Here is a 17,225-nt window from a genome sequence, read left to right as displayed (position 1 = left end):
ATTGTTGTGAGTATTATTACTATTACTGCATGGTAGTTCACATAGGAACAGAAATGTTAGCATGAAAGAACATCAAAATATCCAAATATCACAATCTCAAAACTTCAACGTTTGTAGAGCAGACTTCAAATCCTCCATCTTTTGCTTCAGGTTGGCACGCCGCGCTTTAATCGCTTGCGATTCACCGGCGATTGCTCCCAGCTCATCCGACCCCAGATTGATGACCCATTCCTGGCTAAAGACTTCGAGGGGGCTCTCAGGACCAGTCAGGAGACAATGCTCGATTGCCTGCATGTGAACATTATCCACAAATCTTTCGCGTGCGACTTGATAGTAGGACCACAGGATGTCATGGATTTCCCCTGTGATATGTTCCACATTCCCCTGGTCGCTCGCAGACTTCTTGACAACATCCAGATCGACCACCTTCATTTCTGCGTTTGACCAATTATCATTTGTATATCTGGCATTGTCCTCTAATGCCTGAGCAACACGGGCACTGCGCAGTTTCTGGAGGGAGTGGTTGAAGTAATTGTTTAGCGTATATGGTCGGCGGTTTCTCTCAACGGACAGAAGGAACATCGCCTGGGACATGGCATTCTTGTATCTTTGTAGAAGGTCATCGAGAATGCTGGACCAAATCTTGTGGTAGAGCTGTTTGCTCCCGCAAATCTTTCCCAATGCCGTACTCAAAAAACGGTGAACTACTATGATTACATTACTCACGTGTCCGCGGGTCATGGCTTCCCATTTGCCGGTCTGCTCCTTGAAAGCATTGCAGAGAATATTGTTTCCAAAGGTCCCGAGATCAAGACCTCGAGACTCAGCATATAACTTTTCAATCCAGGCTTTGATATCCCCTTCGGGATCCTGGGTGCCCTCCACGCGGCTGACAATCTGCTCTAACTCAGGGAAGTTGTTAGGGTCAAGGCTTTCACGGCTTTCGTTTACATGCTGAGCCAGAGAAAAGCGATCCCCGGCTGCCATCTGGGCATGCATGTCGGGTTTCCCCCTTGGGCAGTTTTTATGGCGGCCCTTCCCGTGCGGATTGTTGTTCATGTCGTTGTATGGTTGTCTCTTGTCAACTGCATCTGAGGTAGGGCAGTCGAAGGGCAAAAGATGCGCTTTAGCCTGGAAAGTTGAGCTGAATTTATCAGAAAAATTGACAATGTGAGTGATGAGCCGGAGGTCACTCTCTACAAATGCTTCATTTTCTGCATAATGAGCATCACGTGCAGCTCGTGCGAGGCTCTGAAACTGGCGAGCTATACCACTCAAGAACGCACGCTGTTCCTGTTCAGTTTGGCGTGCAGGGCCCAGGCGGACCAGATCTTGATGGCACGAATCAATCTGGTTTTTGATATCCTTGCGAAGTTCAGGGAATTCGCGCTCCGTAACTTCGCTCAGGAGTTCTCCCAGCCGTTCTCTTAGGGCCTGGATGCCAATACGGTCTCTCGGCAAGGTATTCCAAGGCTGGCTGTCAAACATTCTTTCTCCTTCCTCACCACTGAAAGAAGTGTCTTGATCTGCGCCCTGGTTTCTGACCAAGTAATAGCCAAGTGTCAGCGGTCTCTTGTGTCCCAGGACCAGTGAGCACAAAGCTGCCTTGGCGCTTTGCTCGATCACCAGGTCGGGTTTGGTTAGCACACCAAGCGTACGCTCTCCATTTCCATCATAATCTTTGGCCAGCTTGAGGATCTCCTGGGTAGCAAGATCGACGTTGCTCGGGAGCACAGCCAAGATCACAGTGCGAGCATCTTTGATATAGTTCTTGACCATATTTCGAACCAGCTCGATGTCACTCTCAGTCGTAATGCCAGGCGTCGGGTCTCTGAAAATTCCCGGCACATCTATAACAGTCAGGTAGTCCTCTTCAGGTCCGCATAGCTCGATCCGGAGCACGTCTTTGCTGAAGACCGATCCTTCCTTAGACGAAAGGTCAGTACGTATGCCCATACACTCGTCGACCTGTTCAACATGTTAGCTTTTGTCAGAGAATAGTAAACGTAAGTTGAACTGGACCATCCGAACCTCCTTCAGGATTGCTGGAAATTCCGAGCGAAAGTCTTCGGTGCCTCTGAGGGTCCTCTTAAAGCCCTGTACCTTCGCCCTGTGCTCCCCGGATGCATCGCCGGCAGGGATTATCGAGATTTCGACCGAGCGATCGTCCTCAAGACGGGAGGTTATCTGCGTGGCATAACGAGTACAAAGTTCCAAGTCACGAGGAAACGGAATCTTGGTCAGGCTTGCCAGAAGAGAGGATTTTCCAGAACTCTGGTCTCCAACAACAACCAACTTGATGAAGATTAGCGTCACCTGTGGACAGATTTGGGAGGTGGCATGGTCTTACCTGAGGGAGGGGAACATGCTTTCCAATGTTTTTCTCTCTAAGCTTGTCGATCTTCTTGAGCAACTCAGAGCTATTGAGATGCTCGGGGCCGCTTTCACCTTCTTCGATAGCCATGTTGACGGTTGAGCCGGCGGGAAGTCGAAGGCACCTGCGTTGAGTCTGAAGATAGACCAACACAAGATGAATTGGGAAAGAAAGAAAGGAAGCGAAGAAGAACTCGAGGGGGCAAGGCTTGACTATGAAAATTCTTTTCCCAGGACATGTGGCTTGCAGTGAATTCTGACTGCCATGTTGGGCGTAGCTGTCAACAGTGAAAGACAAAGCCCGAATTTTCCACAGTGAATTGTGGACGAGATTTTGGGATACGCAACCAGCCCTTTGTGTAACAAAACATCCGCATACCACATATAGAATTCCATGATCAAGAAGAATTAGTGTCTTGTTCATTATATCTTGAGGTGGTCAACAACATTAGGTATTCGTAGCGTGCCACCTACTAGGAAAGGCAGGAGCAAGAGATTAAGTACTGTTAGGGAATCTTGAATATTCTTATTTCTAGGGAAAGGACAAGCGCGCAGGCTACGGTCATATGTGATTTCCCAAAGAACTATACTTTCTCAGAGGGCATCCCAGTCTTGAAATGTATTATCTCAAATGTGGAAGGCATACGCACCAAGATGCTACCATGTAGACTAAGCTCGAAATCGTCTAGACAATATCCAACTCTGTTGGACTAACTACCCCGAGATTTGGCTCATGCATCTCCTGTAGCCTCCATAAGGACTGCGATTCTATCGTCCCCCTATAGCATCAACAGCGGATGAAGCACCCACAACGACCCCCATGTCAATTCACAGATTCTTACGCGGTCTGACCGGCATCACAGGAGTAGGAGCATCGATATGCGCGGTCCACTGCGTTAGTTGAACATCTGCCGCGGTGAACGCAGTACTGAAATTGCCGGCGAGGAGGTAGTCAAGTGGGAAGGCAGGATTGAACTCAATGGCCTTGTCAATCTCATCCATATCCTCCATCGAGAGATCGAGGCTCAGAGCTTCAATGTTGGCTTTCATGTGCGCTACACTCCGTTGTCCAATAATGGGGAAGACGTAAGGTGCCTTGAAGCGGACCCATGCGAGAGCCTGAAATAGAAACATTAGTTCGGCGGTTTTTATACGAGGCGCAGAAGGTAGGTATAAGGGTGAAGCTCACAATGGCATAAAGACTTGTCTCATTCCGTTTGGCAACAGCCTCCAACACATCAGAAACCTTGTCATTCTCCTCAGCCCGGAGCGCCGCTCGTCCAGAGCCCTTATACTCCGCGTTGCGCTGCTCTGCGGGTCTGAACTTCGCCTGGCCTAGCACTGCAAAAGGTGCGATTGCCATCCCTTGGTCGCGACACATAGGTACAATCTCATTTTCTAGATCTCTGAATCCAGCATTCCACTTGCCCTGGTAGACGGAGAATGGCCTGAGTCCGTTTGCGCGCGCGTAGGCATTTGCCTTGACTACTAGCCAAGCGGGGGTGCCAGAGACGCCCAGATAGAGGACCTTTCCGGCCAAGATGAGTGCGTTGAGGCCATGCATGACTTCCTCCACGCTAGTGGTAAAATCCCACCAATGCACGTAGAGAATGTCAATGTAGTCAGTCTGAAGCTTTTCAAGGCTGTTCTTGACGGATAGGTTCATGGATTTCACGGAATTTCCGACGAAGTTCGATTGGATGGGCTCAGTGGAGACGTGTGTGCGGCGAAAGCCAGTCGTGTATTTGGTCGCGATGCTGTTATTGTCAATGTCAGGGTCTGAAATGCAGCAATGGATAATAGAGGGTGTGTACTTACACCATCTGGTCTCGATTCCCACGCTTCTTCATCCATTCTCCAATCCATGTTTCGGATTGTCCGTCCTGGTATACATTGGCACTAAGGGGCATAAGCCTGTCGCTCGTAGATAGAGTCAGTGGATACTTTTTGGACGTACGTGTCGATAAAATTTCCGCCGTGGTCGAAAAAGGTATCCAAGATTGCGAAGGATACGTCCTTGCTGCATTCGCCCATGTATGGCTCCCTGCAAGATGTCAGTAAATCATTTGTTCAATTGCCGGCGACAGGATAGACTGACCAGGTTGTTCCAAAGTTCATAGTGCCCAGGCATAGCGGAGACACCTTGATACCAGCAGTGGGTGACAAGACCTGGTGGAAGCCCAGGAGGCACTCTGGTTTTGGGACAGGACCAGCCATTGTTGCTATACTGATGCAGTAGAGGTGAGAAACCGATTTTAGATGATGAAGATGAGTCGAGAGATTGGGGTACCGGTCCTCCTTATATGTTATTTATCATGCAGGTCTATGAAGCAGATACATCCATTCAACTCCGACTTGCACGTAGTGTAGGCTGCAAACCTGACCGCGTAATTGTTCGCATTGTCAGACTGCATCCATCCAAAAGACGCTTGGACATTGCCAGTGATGACGCATCGGCTACCTATTGCGGAGTATGTAGTAGGCTGAAGCACTGACGTACTAGGGTTATTAGGCTGTCTAGGATCTGTTGGATTTTAGTTTGCTGACGTTAACATGGCCAAATTGCGCCAAGAGCTTGACCCTGTCTGGTGGGGCGGGAATTTGCTTTTATTGAAGCTTTCGGTATACACTGCTCCTATAAAACGCTCTCGATATATTGTAGCGCATGCATAGTATAGCTCATGTTCTGTTGGTCAAACCACACTTTCAAGGCATCCTATGCTGCTATATATTTCCGCCTGGGTAGGAAGATGATGAGAGATCATCATCGGATGTCCGACCAATCAATCCCAGATTTGCATATTCCAACAGTAAGTACTCTTTATGCCTCGAAGTGTACTTACTTACCGGGCAAGTTACTATCGCTAAGGCTGCCTCTTCCCAACTAGGAAAGAGGCAACCTTGTGAGGCGGATGTCACGTGAGTTTATGGATGGAGCCGTGGCAATAGGGTGGGAATAGCAGAGTCCAGCCCATATTGCAGTTCGATAAGCCGAACTGTTATCGCAACGCACCGACCCTGACGGGGGAGGCGTGACACCTCGTCAATCCTCCGCATTCATCACACCCAACCCGCATCCACTATGCTGGCTTTCAAGTAGCAGCAAAGATTATCTGTTTTATTTCTTTGCTGGTTGACGTGTACTTTCTGGGTATTTAAGTAGTTTTACGTCCGCAGATACGAGTCCGCGATGACGTCCTTCAATCAGTCCGGAGACACCAAGTTCACCGTGTTTATTCGCCTTCCCTTCCCCAGGGGTGACTTTGTGGATCCTCCTCCGGTAAGTGCCGCTAGTCAACTGATCTCCATATCGCTGACCAGACAGGTGGAATGGAACGCTGCCAAAGACCAGGCTCTTTGGAATATTCTCTCCCGTCCTTCAAAGGGAGATGATTTAGACTGTAATAGTGTTACCTAATGATCCTCTGATGAGATTCCGAATGCTGACGATACCACAGGGAAAGCACTGTATGATTGGCCTTATCGAGTGTTGAGGCATAACTGATCAACTCTGTAGGGCAGATCATTTCGATGTGACATTGCAGTTTCTGCTTCAACAGGCAGCATGGCTCTACGATCGGCAGCTGTCACAAGTACGTGCACAGATGAGTAGAGTGCCCACCACACAGTCAACGTCTACATCTCCTGCTCCTGGTTCGGTGTCGGGTAGCACGGCGCTGGGTCAACAGACCAAAGGTGCCACCAATGCAGGTGAGTGCTCTCCGATGATACTCATTGAGTCTTCTGACATTCAAAGGCCCTCGAGCTCCGTCGCGCCTCTCGTCACAGCAGAAAGATAGTCTTCCACAGCGTGGCAAGTTTTATCCGGCCTTATGCCTGTATCTTGTACTAATAGTCGACAATCTAGCCCCTATTCCCCGACGCACCAGCTCAACAACTACCGTCAATCAAGTCAAGACTGCTCGTGAACCAGTCCGCAACGATACGCCTGTTGCAGAGCCAAGAGAGCCTAGGCGCGAAAGCTATGCCAGTCGACCATCTGCCGGCAAACGGGAGCAAGCTGTAGCGCCTCCGACTCCGAAGTCTCCCCCTCTGGAAGATGACACAACGTCTAGTTCATCCGAGTCTGAATCCGACGACGACAACGCCTTTGGAAGTCGTCGTGGTCTAAGATTCAAGCCCCCCTTCGGCAAATTCTCCACACATAGGGCTGGCCTGAGGTACGAGGAGGAGGATGACGACGAGTCCCCGGCTTTCCTGCCAGAACCTGAAAGGGCGTCGCACGAAGCATCTGGGCAGGATCTCAATGCTACGTTAAGAATGAACGCCGAGGATGCCTCTGAGTCACATCGACGCCCATCGGCACAAATGATTTCCAGAACTTCAGTCACGACCGAGTCTTCCGCAAGCTCTGCTAGCTCTGGAGTCCCAGTTGCACATCCACAATCTGATAGACGGCGACGGTTGAATCAAAGCGGAGGGCCCTTGAGTCCTAGACGGACAGGGGAATTGGCACATTTTAGTCCACGACAATCTATGGCTTTAAGGCGAGAGGCAAGTGACGGGACGCCTAGTATGGGGAGCAGTTTTAGTGACCTAGATGGTGAGCTTTTCTTCTGTCTGCATGATGGCATACTAACCGCGTTTAGATGCGAGCGTCACGCAGTCCGCGCTTGAGGAAGCACTTTTGAGCAATATTCAGCACGGTGGCATGGCCAGTCGCATGAGCACAATTAGTCAGGCGATTCGTAGTCGATATCTAGGACGGACGGAGGATAGGTTCTCGTAAGTTGCAGTGGCGCAGAGTACGATCCATCAAATTGTCTATGAAAGGGGGGCTGGCCTTTCAATAATATTACATTATATTTCATATTTTCGAGTAAAATATAATGCTTGTGATCTGAGAATAGAGACAACTTAGTATTTGAATGGGTGCCGCGACCTGCCATTGGAATCTAAACTCAACAATATATTTCAGTTGACCCCGGCTGGTAGTATAGAATGTTCCCCCAAATAATGGTGCAACAATACTGCAACTACATAAGACTACGGAAAGCAGTTCTAAATATCAGCTGGGGACATTTTATGGGCCCCTGTATGCTTGTCCTCCCAGCGTAGTTACCCCCCGACCGTTGTGTTCTCATCTATTTGTCCCATTTAGTACAGAGACTAGAACGACATGGCCCAACTTCAAATACTGGATTACGAGTTCGACCCAAAATATACACCTCTATACTGGAAAGTAAAAGCTTTCGAGTTCCTAATTAATACTGTGGTTTGCATCTAACTATCCCCTCACCACACATACTATAGTGCAAACCCGTGTGTCTAATCGCCTTTTAAACCATTATACTCGACCCAGCCCACACATATCCCTGCAACACTCACCTCACTTAATAAAAATTACCAACGTATAATAATACACCCACCTCATGAGCAGTAACTTATTAAGCCAAACCACAAACCAAAACAACACACAAAAAAACCCTCTAAAACACCCCAAACCCCCTCCCAAAGGACACACAATGCCGTCCGATCCGTGCTTGAACAACAAAGCTAAATCCAAACCCAAACAACAAACTAGTTAAGTAACCGCACAGGCAACAACAACAACAGCACCAAAATAACACTCACTAACTAGTAAACCAACTAACAGACCACACTAAACCCAAACCAACCCCATACTCAAATACTACCACACCATCACAATTCACAACAGCCAAGCTCGCCCGCCAAGTGATTCCGATATTAACACCCACCAAACTACGCATTTACCGAACTGATCTAAAATCTCACCACCCCTGGTCGCAGTTCGCTTCGCTTACTGTAACTCCCGTGTAAAAAACCACCCATGTCAAAGCTACTTAGTAGGTCAAAGCCAAGCCGAGGAAGCAACGTACCGAGTCTACTACCCCCTGCAGTAGTACGGAGTAGATTAGATAGATAGATAGTAGTGTAATTTGTGCTAGTGAATGAATACGAGGTAAGAAGGGGGTTTTTGTGTCGAGTTTATCTACAAAGTTGGTTCTCCTGCACCTGGGAATGGAAAGTTAATTGGAGATAAGAGTGATCTTACTTGTATGCATCCTTCGGTTTATTCGACCGATTTACTTATTTTCTATCTAGTAAGTTAGTGAATAGTAGTAATGGATAATAGGTATCTAGGAGGAATGCTACGGTGTTAACAACCAGCCAACAGAAAAGTTAGAGATAATCAATCCATACCGTGACAGAGCAAGCATAGTATAGCATAGCATAGCACGGCACAGCCTGAACTCAATGATAAAGTTTGTGATACCAAAAGTCAATTAGTATCGGTTGAGACCGACCAGTGTGTATTAGTGCGAGTGCTGTGTGGTGTTGGGTTGTGTTTTACGCACTGCCCGACTTACCCACTAACTAGCATTCGATGTTTTCACCGGCTGTCTACTAGCTATCCTGCAGACAGAATAGATTGATAAAATATCTGCCGTTGAAATCTTCCGAGGTTTTTCGTTGAACTCGGAACTGACTAGGATCATGCCATAGAAAGCGCAGACATGAATATCGGACACTAAACTGGAATCGAAATAAGCCTTTGTGGGTGTATCGCCAAGGTTCCTTGGGAGGTGTCGGAGTCTGTCAAAGAGAACCACTGATAGTCTTTGTTTGGTGTAGGATTGTAGCCGACCCGACTACGACCCGCTCCGGCTTGGCAGAGTTTGGGACTTTCAGCTGAGCCAGTGCAACTTGGAATTTCCTTTCAGGGGGATGGTTTGAGTTGTTATTTATTGCACAGCCTCGAAATAACAGGGAATAAATAGTATTATATATCATTCACACATCATTAGGTATGATTATGTAGGGTCATCAAAGCTATATATACAAGAAACATAGGGAATTTTATACATGATGAGGTTCGTCTCGTCCGAATCGGATCTGAAATGTTTCATCGGAAAGAAAATAAGGAAGATTGAGGGGGAGCCACAGCACCGACCACCACAACCAGGTGAGAACCTCGTGGCCGGCCGATCGCTAGAATCCCCCCGGCCGAAAACGGGGTGGAAGCCCGCCTCAGCTCCGTGCCTGAAGGTCCTTTCCAACAGAAGAATCGTGAAGACTGAGTAGGCAACTCGGTAGTCCATACATTACGTGTACTATCGTCCCTGGTGGGGCCGTGGACACAGTAGTGTAGTTGATTACCTAAATCCGACGGCCGTGGCTGGACGGGTAGCTGTGACGGTGGAACTGATCTACCTTTCACTTGCTCAAAGTGATCGGAGACAGTCGATGGAACGTGGATGCGGCCCCCGCGTGGTTTGGATGATCGGGGCCCCAGTGGTGCTGAGAAACGTCATTGTGGTTCAGATGCGGCGGGGTTGTTGGCAATTGCGCTGCACAAACTCTTCGCGATCGCTGGAGCCTGAAGGGGTCAAATCCTGGCATCGAGATAGGGGGTGTTGTTTGGTGAGGCTGTTGTGGGCGATTCAGGGGTCTTGTCTCCGCGGCCAGGAGAGGAAAGGCGACTGCCTTCCTGGGAGGAACTCAAGGTCATAGCGACTGCTCATCGGCTGTCGAGACGATCCATAGGAAAATCATGGGCTGATCAGTCCTTCTGAATGACAATCTCCGTCGTCTTCCTGATGATGAAGTCATCATGTCCATTCGCCTGAGCCCACTCTGTGTTGTCGCTACCAGTCGATGCGGTTGACTTGTTGGTGACATGCCCCACCCCACCCATTTCAATAATGTTCTCTTCACTTTCGGTGCGTGTTATTCCGTCCGCGCGTCCGCTTCGAGTATCGTAAATGGTAGGCATGTTGCGAGTCGACCGAGAATGCACCCCCGATTTCCACCGTGCATTCGAAGCATGGTCGGTTCCGTATTGGGCTTCGTTGTATCGGCCTTTGTTGGTGTACTGACTCGTTCGCAGGAAGGTAAGTGTCGATCTCGCGAGGCTCCAGACGAATGGCAAGTTCGTCACGTACATGCCGATCGATGCCTCCCGGAGGTACCAGAATTGGTAGCTATCGTCGTAAATATTGTAGAATGTGAAGTATTTGGAACTGATGGCACAGGCGATCTGAGGGGCAGAAGATACAAGTTAGCGACTACTAGTCTGGGGGCCAAAGCCAACTCGGGCAGGAACGCACCACCACAATACCCATGGAGAAGACCACGATCACGGGTAACTTGGTCTTCCAGGGCATTTTGGCGCGGATGAACATCGGTAGTATGACGCAAAGAATGAAAATATCGGAACTGATGTTGAAGACGCATTGTACCACTTCGTAGCGAAAGTAGGTGCTGCACTCCTTATGAGGTGGCGGGAGCGTCCAATATCCGGACAGGGGGCGACAGTTCAGGAACAGCACCAGCTCCGTGGTGATCCAGCCGATAAGGGTGTATCCGGCGATGACTTTAACCAGGCGGTGCTGCCATAAGTTCGATCTGGAAGTGTGCGTCAGCAGTTGCTCAGCGTTGACTCAGAGAATGCACCTACGTCAGTCGGAAGTGCACCAACAGCATGCAAGCCTTGAGAGAATAGATGGTGCAGAGCTGGCACTGTTTCGAACATCGTGTTAGGCTTTGCTGACCTAGAATGGGGAAGCAAACCTACATTCTCCGAAGCAAACTCGATCTTGGAACCTCTGACTCTTGCAGCAATCTCGGAGGCTGAGAAACTGTAGTACAAACTTGGAGGTTCATACAAATTGCTACCTCCTCCTTCGATGATATAAATGTTGGTAACTGCGAATGCCGTGTAGAATCCCTGCGACCACAAACAGAGCGCGTTAACACATGGCCAAAGGTATGACACAGTGCAGTGCATGCAACCTACCACAGCGACCACCATAAGGTAATCTTCGACCTGGAATCGAAATCCCAGTCGCTTGTACCGGGCAAACCTGTATTGTTGTTACTAATAATGCCCACGAAAAATAGGCTATCTATGAACAACAAAGGGTTGTACATACAGTCTCACCAGGAACAGCAGAATAGCAATGCTGTACATGATCCAGGTCTGCACGACCAGATCATGAGGACTGCCGCCACCGTCGTTGGCCATGATGAGTTCTATGGGAGCGCAACGAGAAGCAACAAAGTCATGGTCGCAAGACTATTCTGAACCTAAAGTACGGGGTGGCTGTTTATGAACTTCTAGAACCTGGCGGGCTATCAAGTCCGGGGCCTGCCAAGCTTAGCCTGTAGCTAATTAGGGCTTGGGATTGGAGTACTGTTCGGGTAGGAGTTAGTACTATTAGCTTTCTCCTTCCTACGGTTCATGTGGCCGCTCACCCTTGGGTGGCGGCACGAGGAGTAAATTGGGACGGCTGAGTGGTTATGGGGCATAACGCGCCATCAACGCTGAATAATTTCATTTATCACAGGATTCAAATCCTTGCTAGACTGCATCCCTGCATAAACTAGAAAATTCTGCACAAAGTCTATTTGTCAAAGCCGGGAGACCCGGATTACAACGTGCGCCGAACATGAGGTAGATAGACTCAATAGTACACCAAATATTGTTTCCCAAAGGTGGAATAGAGCTACTCTAGTCGTGAGGTTCTTGATCATGTCTCGAATAGCGCCAGCCACAAGGCTGGAAAACATCATAGATTCGGAAATTCTCCGGCGCTTGAAAAGCGGGTTTGTGTTTCGACTTCCAACATGGACCTCATCAGGAGATGACCGGGGTTCCCCGACTAAGCTTCGGCTACGTATTGTGCACCCACCGTGACAGCCAGTCAGATGGATCGGAATGCACGAGCAGACCAGCTTGCCACGTACAGTCATGTCTCCTGCTTTTTCCTCACTTTGATCGAACCATGAGGTGGAAGGCAAATCGAGGGCCTGTCCAGGATCTCGAATTTGCCGAATGATAGATTAAATGCGTGGCCATCCTCCACTCCTAAGGGCCGCCGGTGCAGAAGCCAGCTGGTCTCAGGTGGAGATGGATAGACTGACTATGTAGTGCCGTTAGTAGACAGTATCGGAGCTGCGGAACACCGAAGAGACTTTGGCCTAGTTAGGCTTTTCTTCGGTCCTCCAACGGAGGGGTAATCCATCGTGCAAACTCGGTGACTCGATGAGTACGCGTTCATTTTAAGATTCGTACGCTTATCTCCGAAAATCCTCGCTGAGTTCAACGTTAGTTGTCCAGCCAAGGCGTATAAATTGTCTTCCGGCCAAATTCGTTTCGTAATATAGCCACGAAGGAGGGCGGAAGGCTAAAAGTTTGAAGGGTGACTGTTGAGCTACTGTGCAACTGTTACCGTGCTACCGTGTCGAGACCCAGACTAAAGGCGTGGGGAGCTGGATCATGGCGAGGAACGGACCAGGCAGACTCTCTCCCTCACAGTTGACAATGGAGGAAAAGAACGGAACGATAGCTAGACCTTCCGCTTCGCAGAGCGGGGCACGTGCTCCACTTGGATCGTGATAAGGACGGGCCATGCACTGCTTGGAGACATAGTCAAGTCTGCCTATGAGCCATTTAATATCGAGTCAGGTCAATAAAATCTCCACTCAATCAAGACTTTTAATATACAATCTGCACCATAGGTAGCTAAAACGCCGTCGCAACCGGAGATGATGCTGTAGCCTAGAACTAGCTGGAGTCCATCAGCCCATTTCCCTCGAGAGTATTTGCCCCTGGGCGGTAGAGGGACCCCGGCAGAATATTAGTCCCCAATGAGGGCATTTTGCTAACCCCAAGACAGTTTAGTGTTGGTCATGTCATAAACTTCAAATCAGAAAAGGAACCGGGAGAACAGGAAAGGGAAAGCCGGGGACAGGGAAAGAGAGATAAGCCTCCCAGATGAGAATAACAATCGCGGCATAATCTTCATGACCCATGTCCAGACCCTTTGAGGTTCATCCACGGCAAGGGTGATGACCCAAGGAACACCAAGGCTAATCACAATAAGATGGCGCCCAGCGGGATCGGAGAGTAAGAAGGAAATGAATTAATCTCGTTGCTTGAACCGCTAAGCACTGCGGGTGCTCGAGCCAAGCATGGATGCTGCCGCGCGGATCCTGTCATTGGCGGGTGACTGATTTTTTGTGGCCAAAACGCAGAAAAAAAATTTCCCAAAAAATAATACGGCGAAGCCCGAGCAGAAAAGCCAGAGGAGTCATTCTCCGCCAACTACTTCCCATATTCGCCGGATCCAACTCTACCTTAGCTTAGTCCCTGCTCTAGTGCCAACTGCGAGGGGGGCAAAACTCCTCTTTATCCCCCATCATCCGGCCCTGAGTTTTTTCCCGCCATGCAGCTGGGCTTGCATTAAATCCTCCTAGGTTCTCTTCTACGGCTGCGTTTCGATTTCTGAAACTTGCGGCCTCAACGTCTTTTGCTCCAACCGAGGATCCCCTCCTGCGCCAGCTCGCAGACCCTTTATCACTATATCCAGCATGGCTGATACCATGCGCGACGAGGAGAAGGGCCACCGCGCCGCTCCAGCCGTAGAATCGGTCTCGTCTCCCTCGGAAACCGGGAAAGAAATGGCCTCCTACCCTTCTTCAGGGAATGCCTGGACGAGGCTCAACGCTCGTATTCAATCCATCAAATTCCTCGAAAGCCGCGGTATTGAGCGTGTCCCAGAGTCTGAGCGCCACGCTGCCTCAGCATCCAATTACATGCAAATGGCTTTGCTTTGGTTTAGTACCAACATCACCGCTAACAACATCGCAATCGGAATGTATGGGCCTCTGGACTATTCTCTGAGTTTCGTTGACTCGGCGCTCTGTGCGGTGTTTGGTGCTTTCCTTGGTGCAGCAGGTGTGGCGTATATGGGAACTTTTGGACCGCAGAGTGGTAATCGAACTATGGTAAGCAACGTGCCACCTTCTAAGGAAAGTCAAGTAGTGCTAACCAAAAACTTTATAGGTCGTCGCAAGATATTTCATGGGCTACTACCCGAGTAAGATCGCTTGTCTTTTGAACATTATCATCATGTTGGGCTATGGAATGATCGACTGCCTCGTGGGTGGCCAGGTGCTGTCCGCGGTTGCTGATGGTGGGTTGACGGTGGTGGTGGGAATCATCATTATTGCCATCATCACGTGGATCGTTGTGGTCTTTGGTATGGCGCCTTTCCACGTGTACGAGCGATGGGCCTGGGTGCCTCAACTCATCGCCATCTTCGTCTTGGTCGGCAGTGCCGGCCCGAAATTCGACACCAACATCAAGACTACTGGCGACCCCCAGACCGTCAACGCCAACCGTCTCACCTTCTTCTCGCTCTGTCTCTCCAGCTCCATTGCCTGGGCCCCTGCTGGCGCTGATTTCTTTGTCTACTTCCCTCCCACCACCTCGAAATGGAAGACCTTCACCCTGACCCTGTTCGGTGTCGGCCTTGCCCTCTCTTTTGCCAACCTTATGGGCGTCGGCCTCGCCAGTGGCACGCTAACGAACCCATCCTGGGCGGAGGCCTACGACACTTCTGCTGGAGCTCTCATCATCGCTGGATATGACGGTCTCGGCGGATTTGGCAAGTTCCTGGGCGTTCTCGTCGCCCTGGGTCTGATTGCCAACAACATTCCTGGAACCTACTCTGCCACCCTGGGCTTCCAGATCATGGGCCGTCACCTTGGCAGCCTTCCCAGATGGTTCCTCTCCTGTATTTGTGTGATCATCTACACTGCTTGCGCCCTGGGTGGCCGGAACCACCTCTACGATATCTTCGAGAACTTCCTTGCCCTGATGGGCTACTGGGTGACCATCTATTTGACCATCGCTTTGGAGGAACACCTCATTTTCCGCCGCACCCGTGGTTTCGACTGGGATGTCTGGGCCGACCGGTCCAAGTTGCCCCTGGGTCTTGCTGCTCTGGCTGCGTTCCTGATCGGCTGGGCGGGTGCGATCGTCTGCATGGACCAAATATGGTATGTTGGTCCGATTGCCAGGATGGTTGGTTCGGACGGCGCGGACCTGGGTATCTGGGTGGGTGTGTCTTGGGCGATGCTGGTGTTCCCGCCTCTGCGCTGGTTGGAGCTGCAGAAGATTGGTCGGTAAATGAACTTTGCATTGTCCCGGAGAAAAATAAAAAGAATAGAGGTTATGGGAAGCCTGTGTCCTTATGTTTGAGACATGAGGGACGATAAAGATGTATGCCTAATCGATGCTATATAACGGATTCTTCCGCACTAGATAATGTGTTATGCTATGAGCAAAAATATCAATATACCAATTTCATTTCATATTCCAGCAACAACGATCTAAAATAAGAACACACACACACACACACACACACACACACACACACACACACACAAGATATCTACTTATCTATGACCACACAAACCACTATCTCAAGACAAAGCTATTCTTCCTTCGTTGCACAGAAGATATTCCCAATGACCGCCATCAAGGAATTACGACAATGTTGGATGTATCACGCATTTTGCAGCCAGAGGAACTGGGGCGAAGTCAATTTGCCTATTTAACTGTAAATGTGAACGGAAGACTCCAAGACCGCTGGCGAGATGAGTAGTCTCCTTTAGCTGATAATTCCCTGACTGTGTGCCTATCTTGACGGAATGTAAAAGTGATTTACGGATGCGAGTAATGCGATAAAAGGATGAGGACGAACCCACCATTCGTGAGGTATATGCCGGTGTTATTGCTGTATGGTTCAATTACGCCTGGTTGCCTCGATTCTCCGCAATGAATATGATTTCTCAAGGGCATCGATCCGTTTTCACCATAATCAACATGCACATGAAGAAGGCACCTAGGCTCTTTGCCACCCTATTATCCTGGACAATCTTCAACAGGAAGGTCGCGAAGAAATGCTTATGATCTAATGGATAGTGTGGTTTATGCCCAGATGAAAGGCGGGTCATACACGATGACGCCTCTTGCGCGTGCTGAAGGAGACAAACAGGCCCTATAAAGACCCGGCGAACATCTCTCACTCTCTTGCCTCGATATATCTCGCCATCAAGCTAGGTCTTCTCGCAGTGCTAGATATACTACCGATCTGCCCAATCATTACAGCTCTCCAATTGAACATCCACACCCCCAACCATAATGAGCGTCTACACATACAACATTCTCAACTTCGCCGACACCCTCAAACGCTCGTTCGAGGAAAAAGTCGACGAACACGGAAATGTTACCAAACGCGGGTTCAAGCGCGGCGACTTGAACGTGCTAAGCACACTACACCAATGAATCCAGCCATGTCCAGAGCTCCAGGGCGACCTCTATAACGCGGATCTTATCATGTGCAGCAGAAAATATGGACCGGTGTTTATTGCCGTTGGGTGTGCGGCACCCGATACAATGCTATCACCTGACGGGCAGGCTCCCGACTGGGCTCGAGAGCGCGTTAAGGTAGTATGTGGTTTACTGAGAAATAAGCTACGATGTTTGTTCGCGGACAAGAAGAACAAGCCCCGTGATGGATGGCCGCAGTACGGGGCTGTTATTTATGGGCAGGAAATATGTGTCTTCAAGGTGGATTCTGAAGGTGGTGCGCAACAGGTGGAGTTTGAGGGGGAGAAGGTGCATGATATTCTTTGGGGGAGAATTATACGTCTACTGGATGGGATTGTTGAGGAGTTTCAGATCCCGGCTGAAAATGGGACGCAGTAGTAAAACTGCTATTTGGAGGTTTTCGGGATGGTTCGGATCTGTGTGCTAGGTGTGAATTGACAAGTTTTCCCTATCGCTCTTGAAGACTACGTGGGTACTTAGTGATGAATATGTGTAGATGTAGAGTATGTGTTTGTACTCACTGGAAAGATTCTAGTTAGATGTATAGTATTTGATACATACTGCATACGTGGGTGGTTTAGCAGTTCTACCAACAAGTGTAAAAAAAGGTGGAATCAGAAGTCAGCAAAAAAGTTTTTGAACTCGGTTTCAGCAACATTGGGAGACCTGCAGAAAGTTACTACAG

The 17,225-nt window shown here is 49.3% G+C and overlaps 7 protein-coding genes across 7 annotated transcripts; 3 read left to right on the top strand and 4 right to left on the bottom strand.

Moving 5' to 3' along the window:
* Positions 1-96: 96 nt before the first annotated feature.
* Positions 97-2,464, bottom strand: BO87DRAFT_433784 (interferon-induced GTP-binding protein Mx2; the record flags this gene model as incomplete). Its single annotated transcript, XM_025627678.1, has 5 exons — positions 97-654; positions 727-1,770; positions 1,858-1,968; positions 2,032-2,295; positions 2,351-2,464. The coding sequence occupies 5 exons, from the start codon at positions 2,462-2,464 to the stop codon at positions 97-99; spliced, it is 2,091 nt and encodes a 696-aa protein (XP_025481367.1).
* Positions 2,465-3,201: 737 nt separating this feature from the next.
* Positions 3,202-4,590, bottom strand: BO87DRAFT_385553 (norsolorinic acid reductase; the record flags this gene model as incomplete). Its single annotated transcript, XM_025624728.1, has 5 exons — positions 3,202-3,492; positions 3,563-4,130; positions 4,192-4,287; positions 4,331-4,417; positions 4,472-4,590. The coding sequence occupies 5 exons, from the start codon at positions 4,588-4,590 to the stop codon at positions 3,202-3,204; spliced, it is 1,161 nt and encodes a 386-aa protein (XP_025481366.1).
* Positions 4,591-5,450: 860 nt separating this feature from the next.
* Positions 5,451-7,246, top strand: BO87DRAFT_375485 (multidomain presynaptic cytomatrix related protein). The gene is made up of 7 exons (XM_025623052.1): positions 5,451-5,653; positions 5,699-5,774; positions 5,832-5,841; positions 5,891-6,084; positions 6,131-6,187; positions 6,242-6,937; positions 6,984-7,246. Exons 1-7 carry the CDS (start codon positions 5,564-5,566, stop codon positions 7,121-7,123), a joined length of 1,263 nt encoding a protein of 420 aa, XP_025481365.1. The 5' UTR covers positions 5,451-5,563; the 3' UTR covers positions 7,124-7,246.
* Positions 7,247-9,919: 2,673 nt separating this feature from the next.
* Positions 9,920-11,383, bottom strand: BO87DRAFT_424775 (UbiD family decarboxylase; the record flags this gene model as incomplete). Its single annotated transcript, XM_025627256.1, has 6 exons — positions 9,920-10,396; positions 10,467-10,764; positions 10,817-10,878; positions 10,934-11,086; positions 11,156-11,222; positions 11,292-11,383. 6 exons carry the CDS (start codon positions 11,381-11,383, stop codon positions 9,920-9,922), a joined length of 1,149 nt encoding a protein of 382 aa, XP_025481364.1.
* Positions 11,384-11,731: 348 nt separating this feature from the next.
* On the bottom strand, positions 11,732-12,353 carry BO87DRAFT_25963 (uncharacterized protein). Its single transcript, XM_025618878.1, has one exon. The coding sequence runs from the start codon at positions 12,109-12,111 to the stop codon at positions 11,770-11,772; it is 342 nt and encodes a 113-aa protein (XP_025481363.1). The 5' UTR covers positions 12,112-12,353; the 3' UTR covers positions 11,732-11,769.
* A 1,266-nt stretch (positions 12,354-13,619) lies between these two features.
* On the top strand, positions 13,620-15,423 carry BO87DRAFT_25966 (purine-cytosine permease family protein). The gene is made up of 2 exons (XM_025618879.1): positions 13,620-14,148; positions 14,207-15,423. Exons 1-2 carry the CDS (start codon positions 13,732-13,734, stop codon positions 15,332-15,334), a joined length of 1,545 nt encoding a protein of 514 aa, XP_025481362.1. The 5' UTR covers positions 13,620-13,731; the 3' UTR covers positions 15,335-15,423.
* A 928-nt stretch (positions 15,424-16,351) lies between these two features.
* On the top strand, positions 16,352-16,918 carry BO87DRAFT_458020 (uncharacterized protein; the record flags this gene model as incomplete). Its single annotated transcript, XM_025628845.1, has 2 exons — positions 16,352-16,471; positions 16,502-16,918. The coding sequence occupies 2 exons, from the start codon at positions 16,352-16,354 to the stop codon at positions 16,916-16,918; spliced, it is 537 nt and encodes a 178-aa protein (XP_025481361.1).
* Positions 16,919-17,225: the final 307 nt, after the last annotated feature.

The sequence above is a fragment of the Aspergillus neoniger genome (assembly GCF_003184625.1).
Source record: "Aspergillus neoniger CBS 115656 unplaced genomic scaffold BO87scaffold_11, whole genome shotgun sequence".
NCBI classification, from domain to species: domain Eukaryota; kingdom Fungi; phylum Ascomycota; class Eurotiomycetes; order Eurotiales; family Aspergillaceae; genus Aspergillus; species Aspergillus neoniger.
The sequence above is the reverse complement of the archived record's forward strand: the minus strand, read 5'-3'. Positions and strand labels throughout refer to the sequence as shown.

Bases quoted from the DNA above. Each gene is read 5' to 3' on its own strand.
- BO87DRAFT_375485 (XM_025623052.1), top strand. From the start codon at position 5,564: ATGACGTCCTTCAATCAGTCCGGAGACACCAAGTTCACCGTGTTTATT. The intron at 6,188-6,241 runs GCAAGTTTTATC...TCGACAATCTAG, and splicing joins AGATAGTCTTCCACAGCGTG to CCCCTATTCCCCGACGCACC. The intron at 6,938-6,983 runs GTGAGCTTTTCT...AACCGCGTTTAG, and splicing joins CAGTTTTAGTGACCTAGATG to ATGCGAGCGTCACGCAGTCC.
- BO87DRAFT_25963 (XM_025618878.1), bottom strand. From the start codon at position 12,111: ATGACTGTACGTGGCAAGCTGGTCTGCTCGTGCATTCCGATCCATCTG.
- BO87DRAFT_25966 (XM_025618879.1), top strand. From the start codon at position 13,732: ATGGCTGATACCATGCGCGACGAGGAGAAGGGCCACCGCGCCGCTCCA. The intron at 14,149-14,206 runs GTAAGCAACGTG...AAAACTTTATAG, and splicing joins AGAGTGGTAATCGAACTATG to GTCGTCGCAAGATATTTCAT.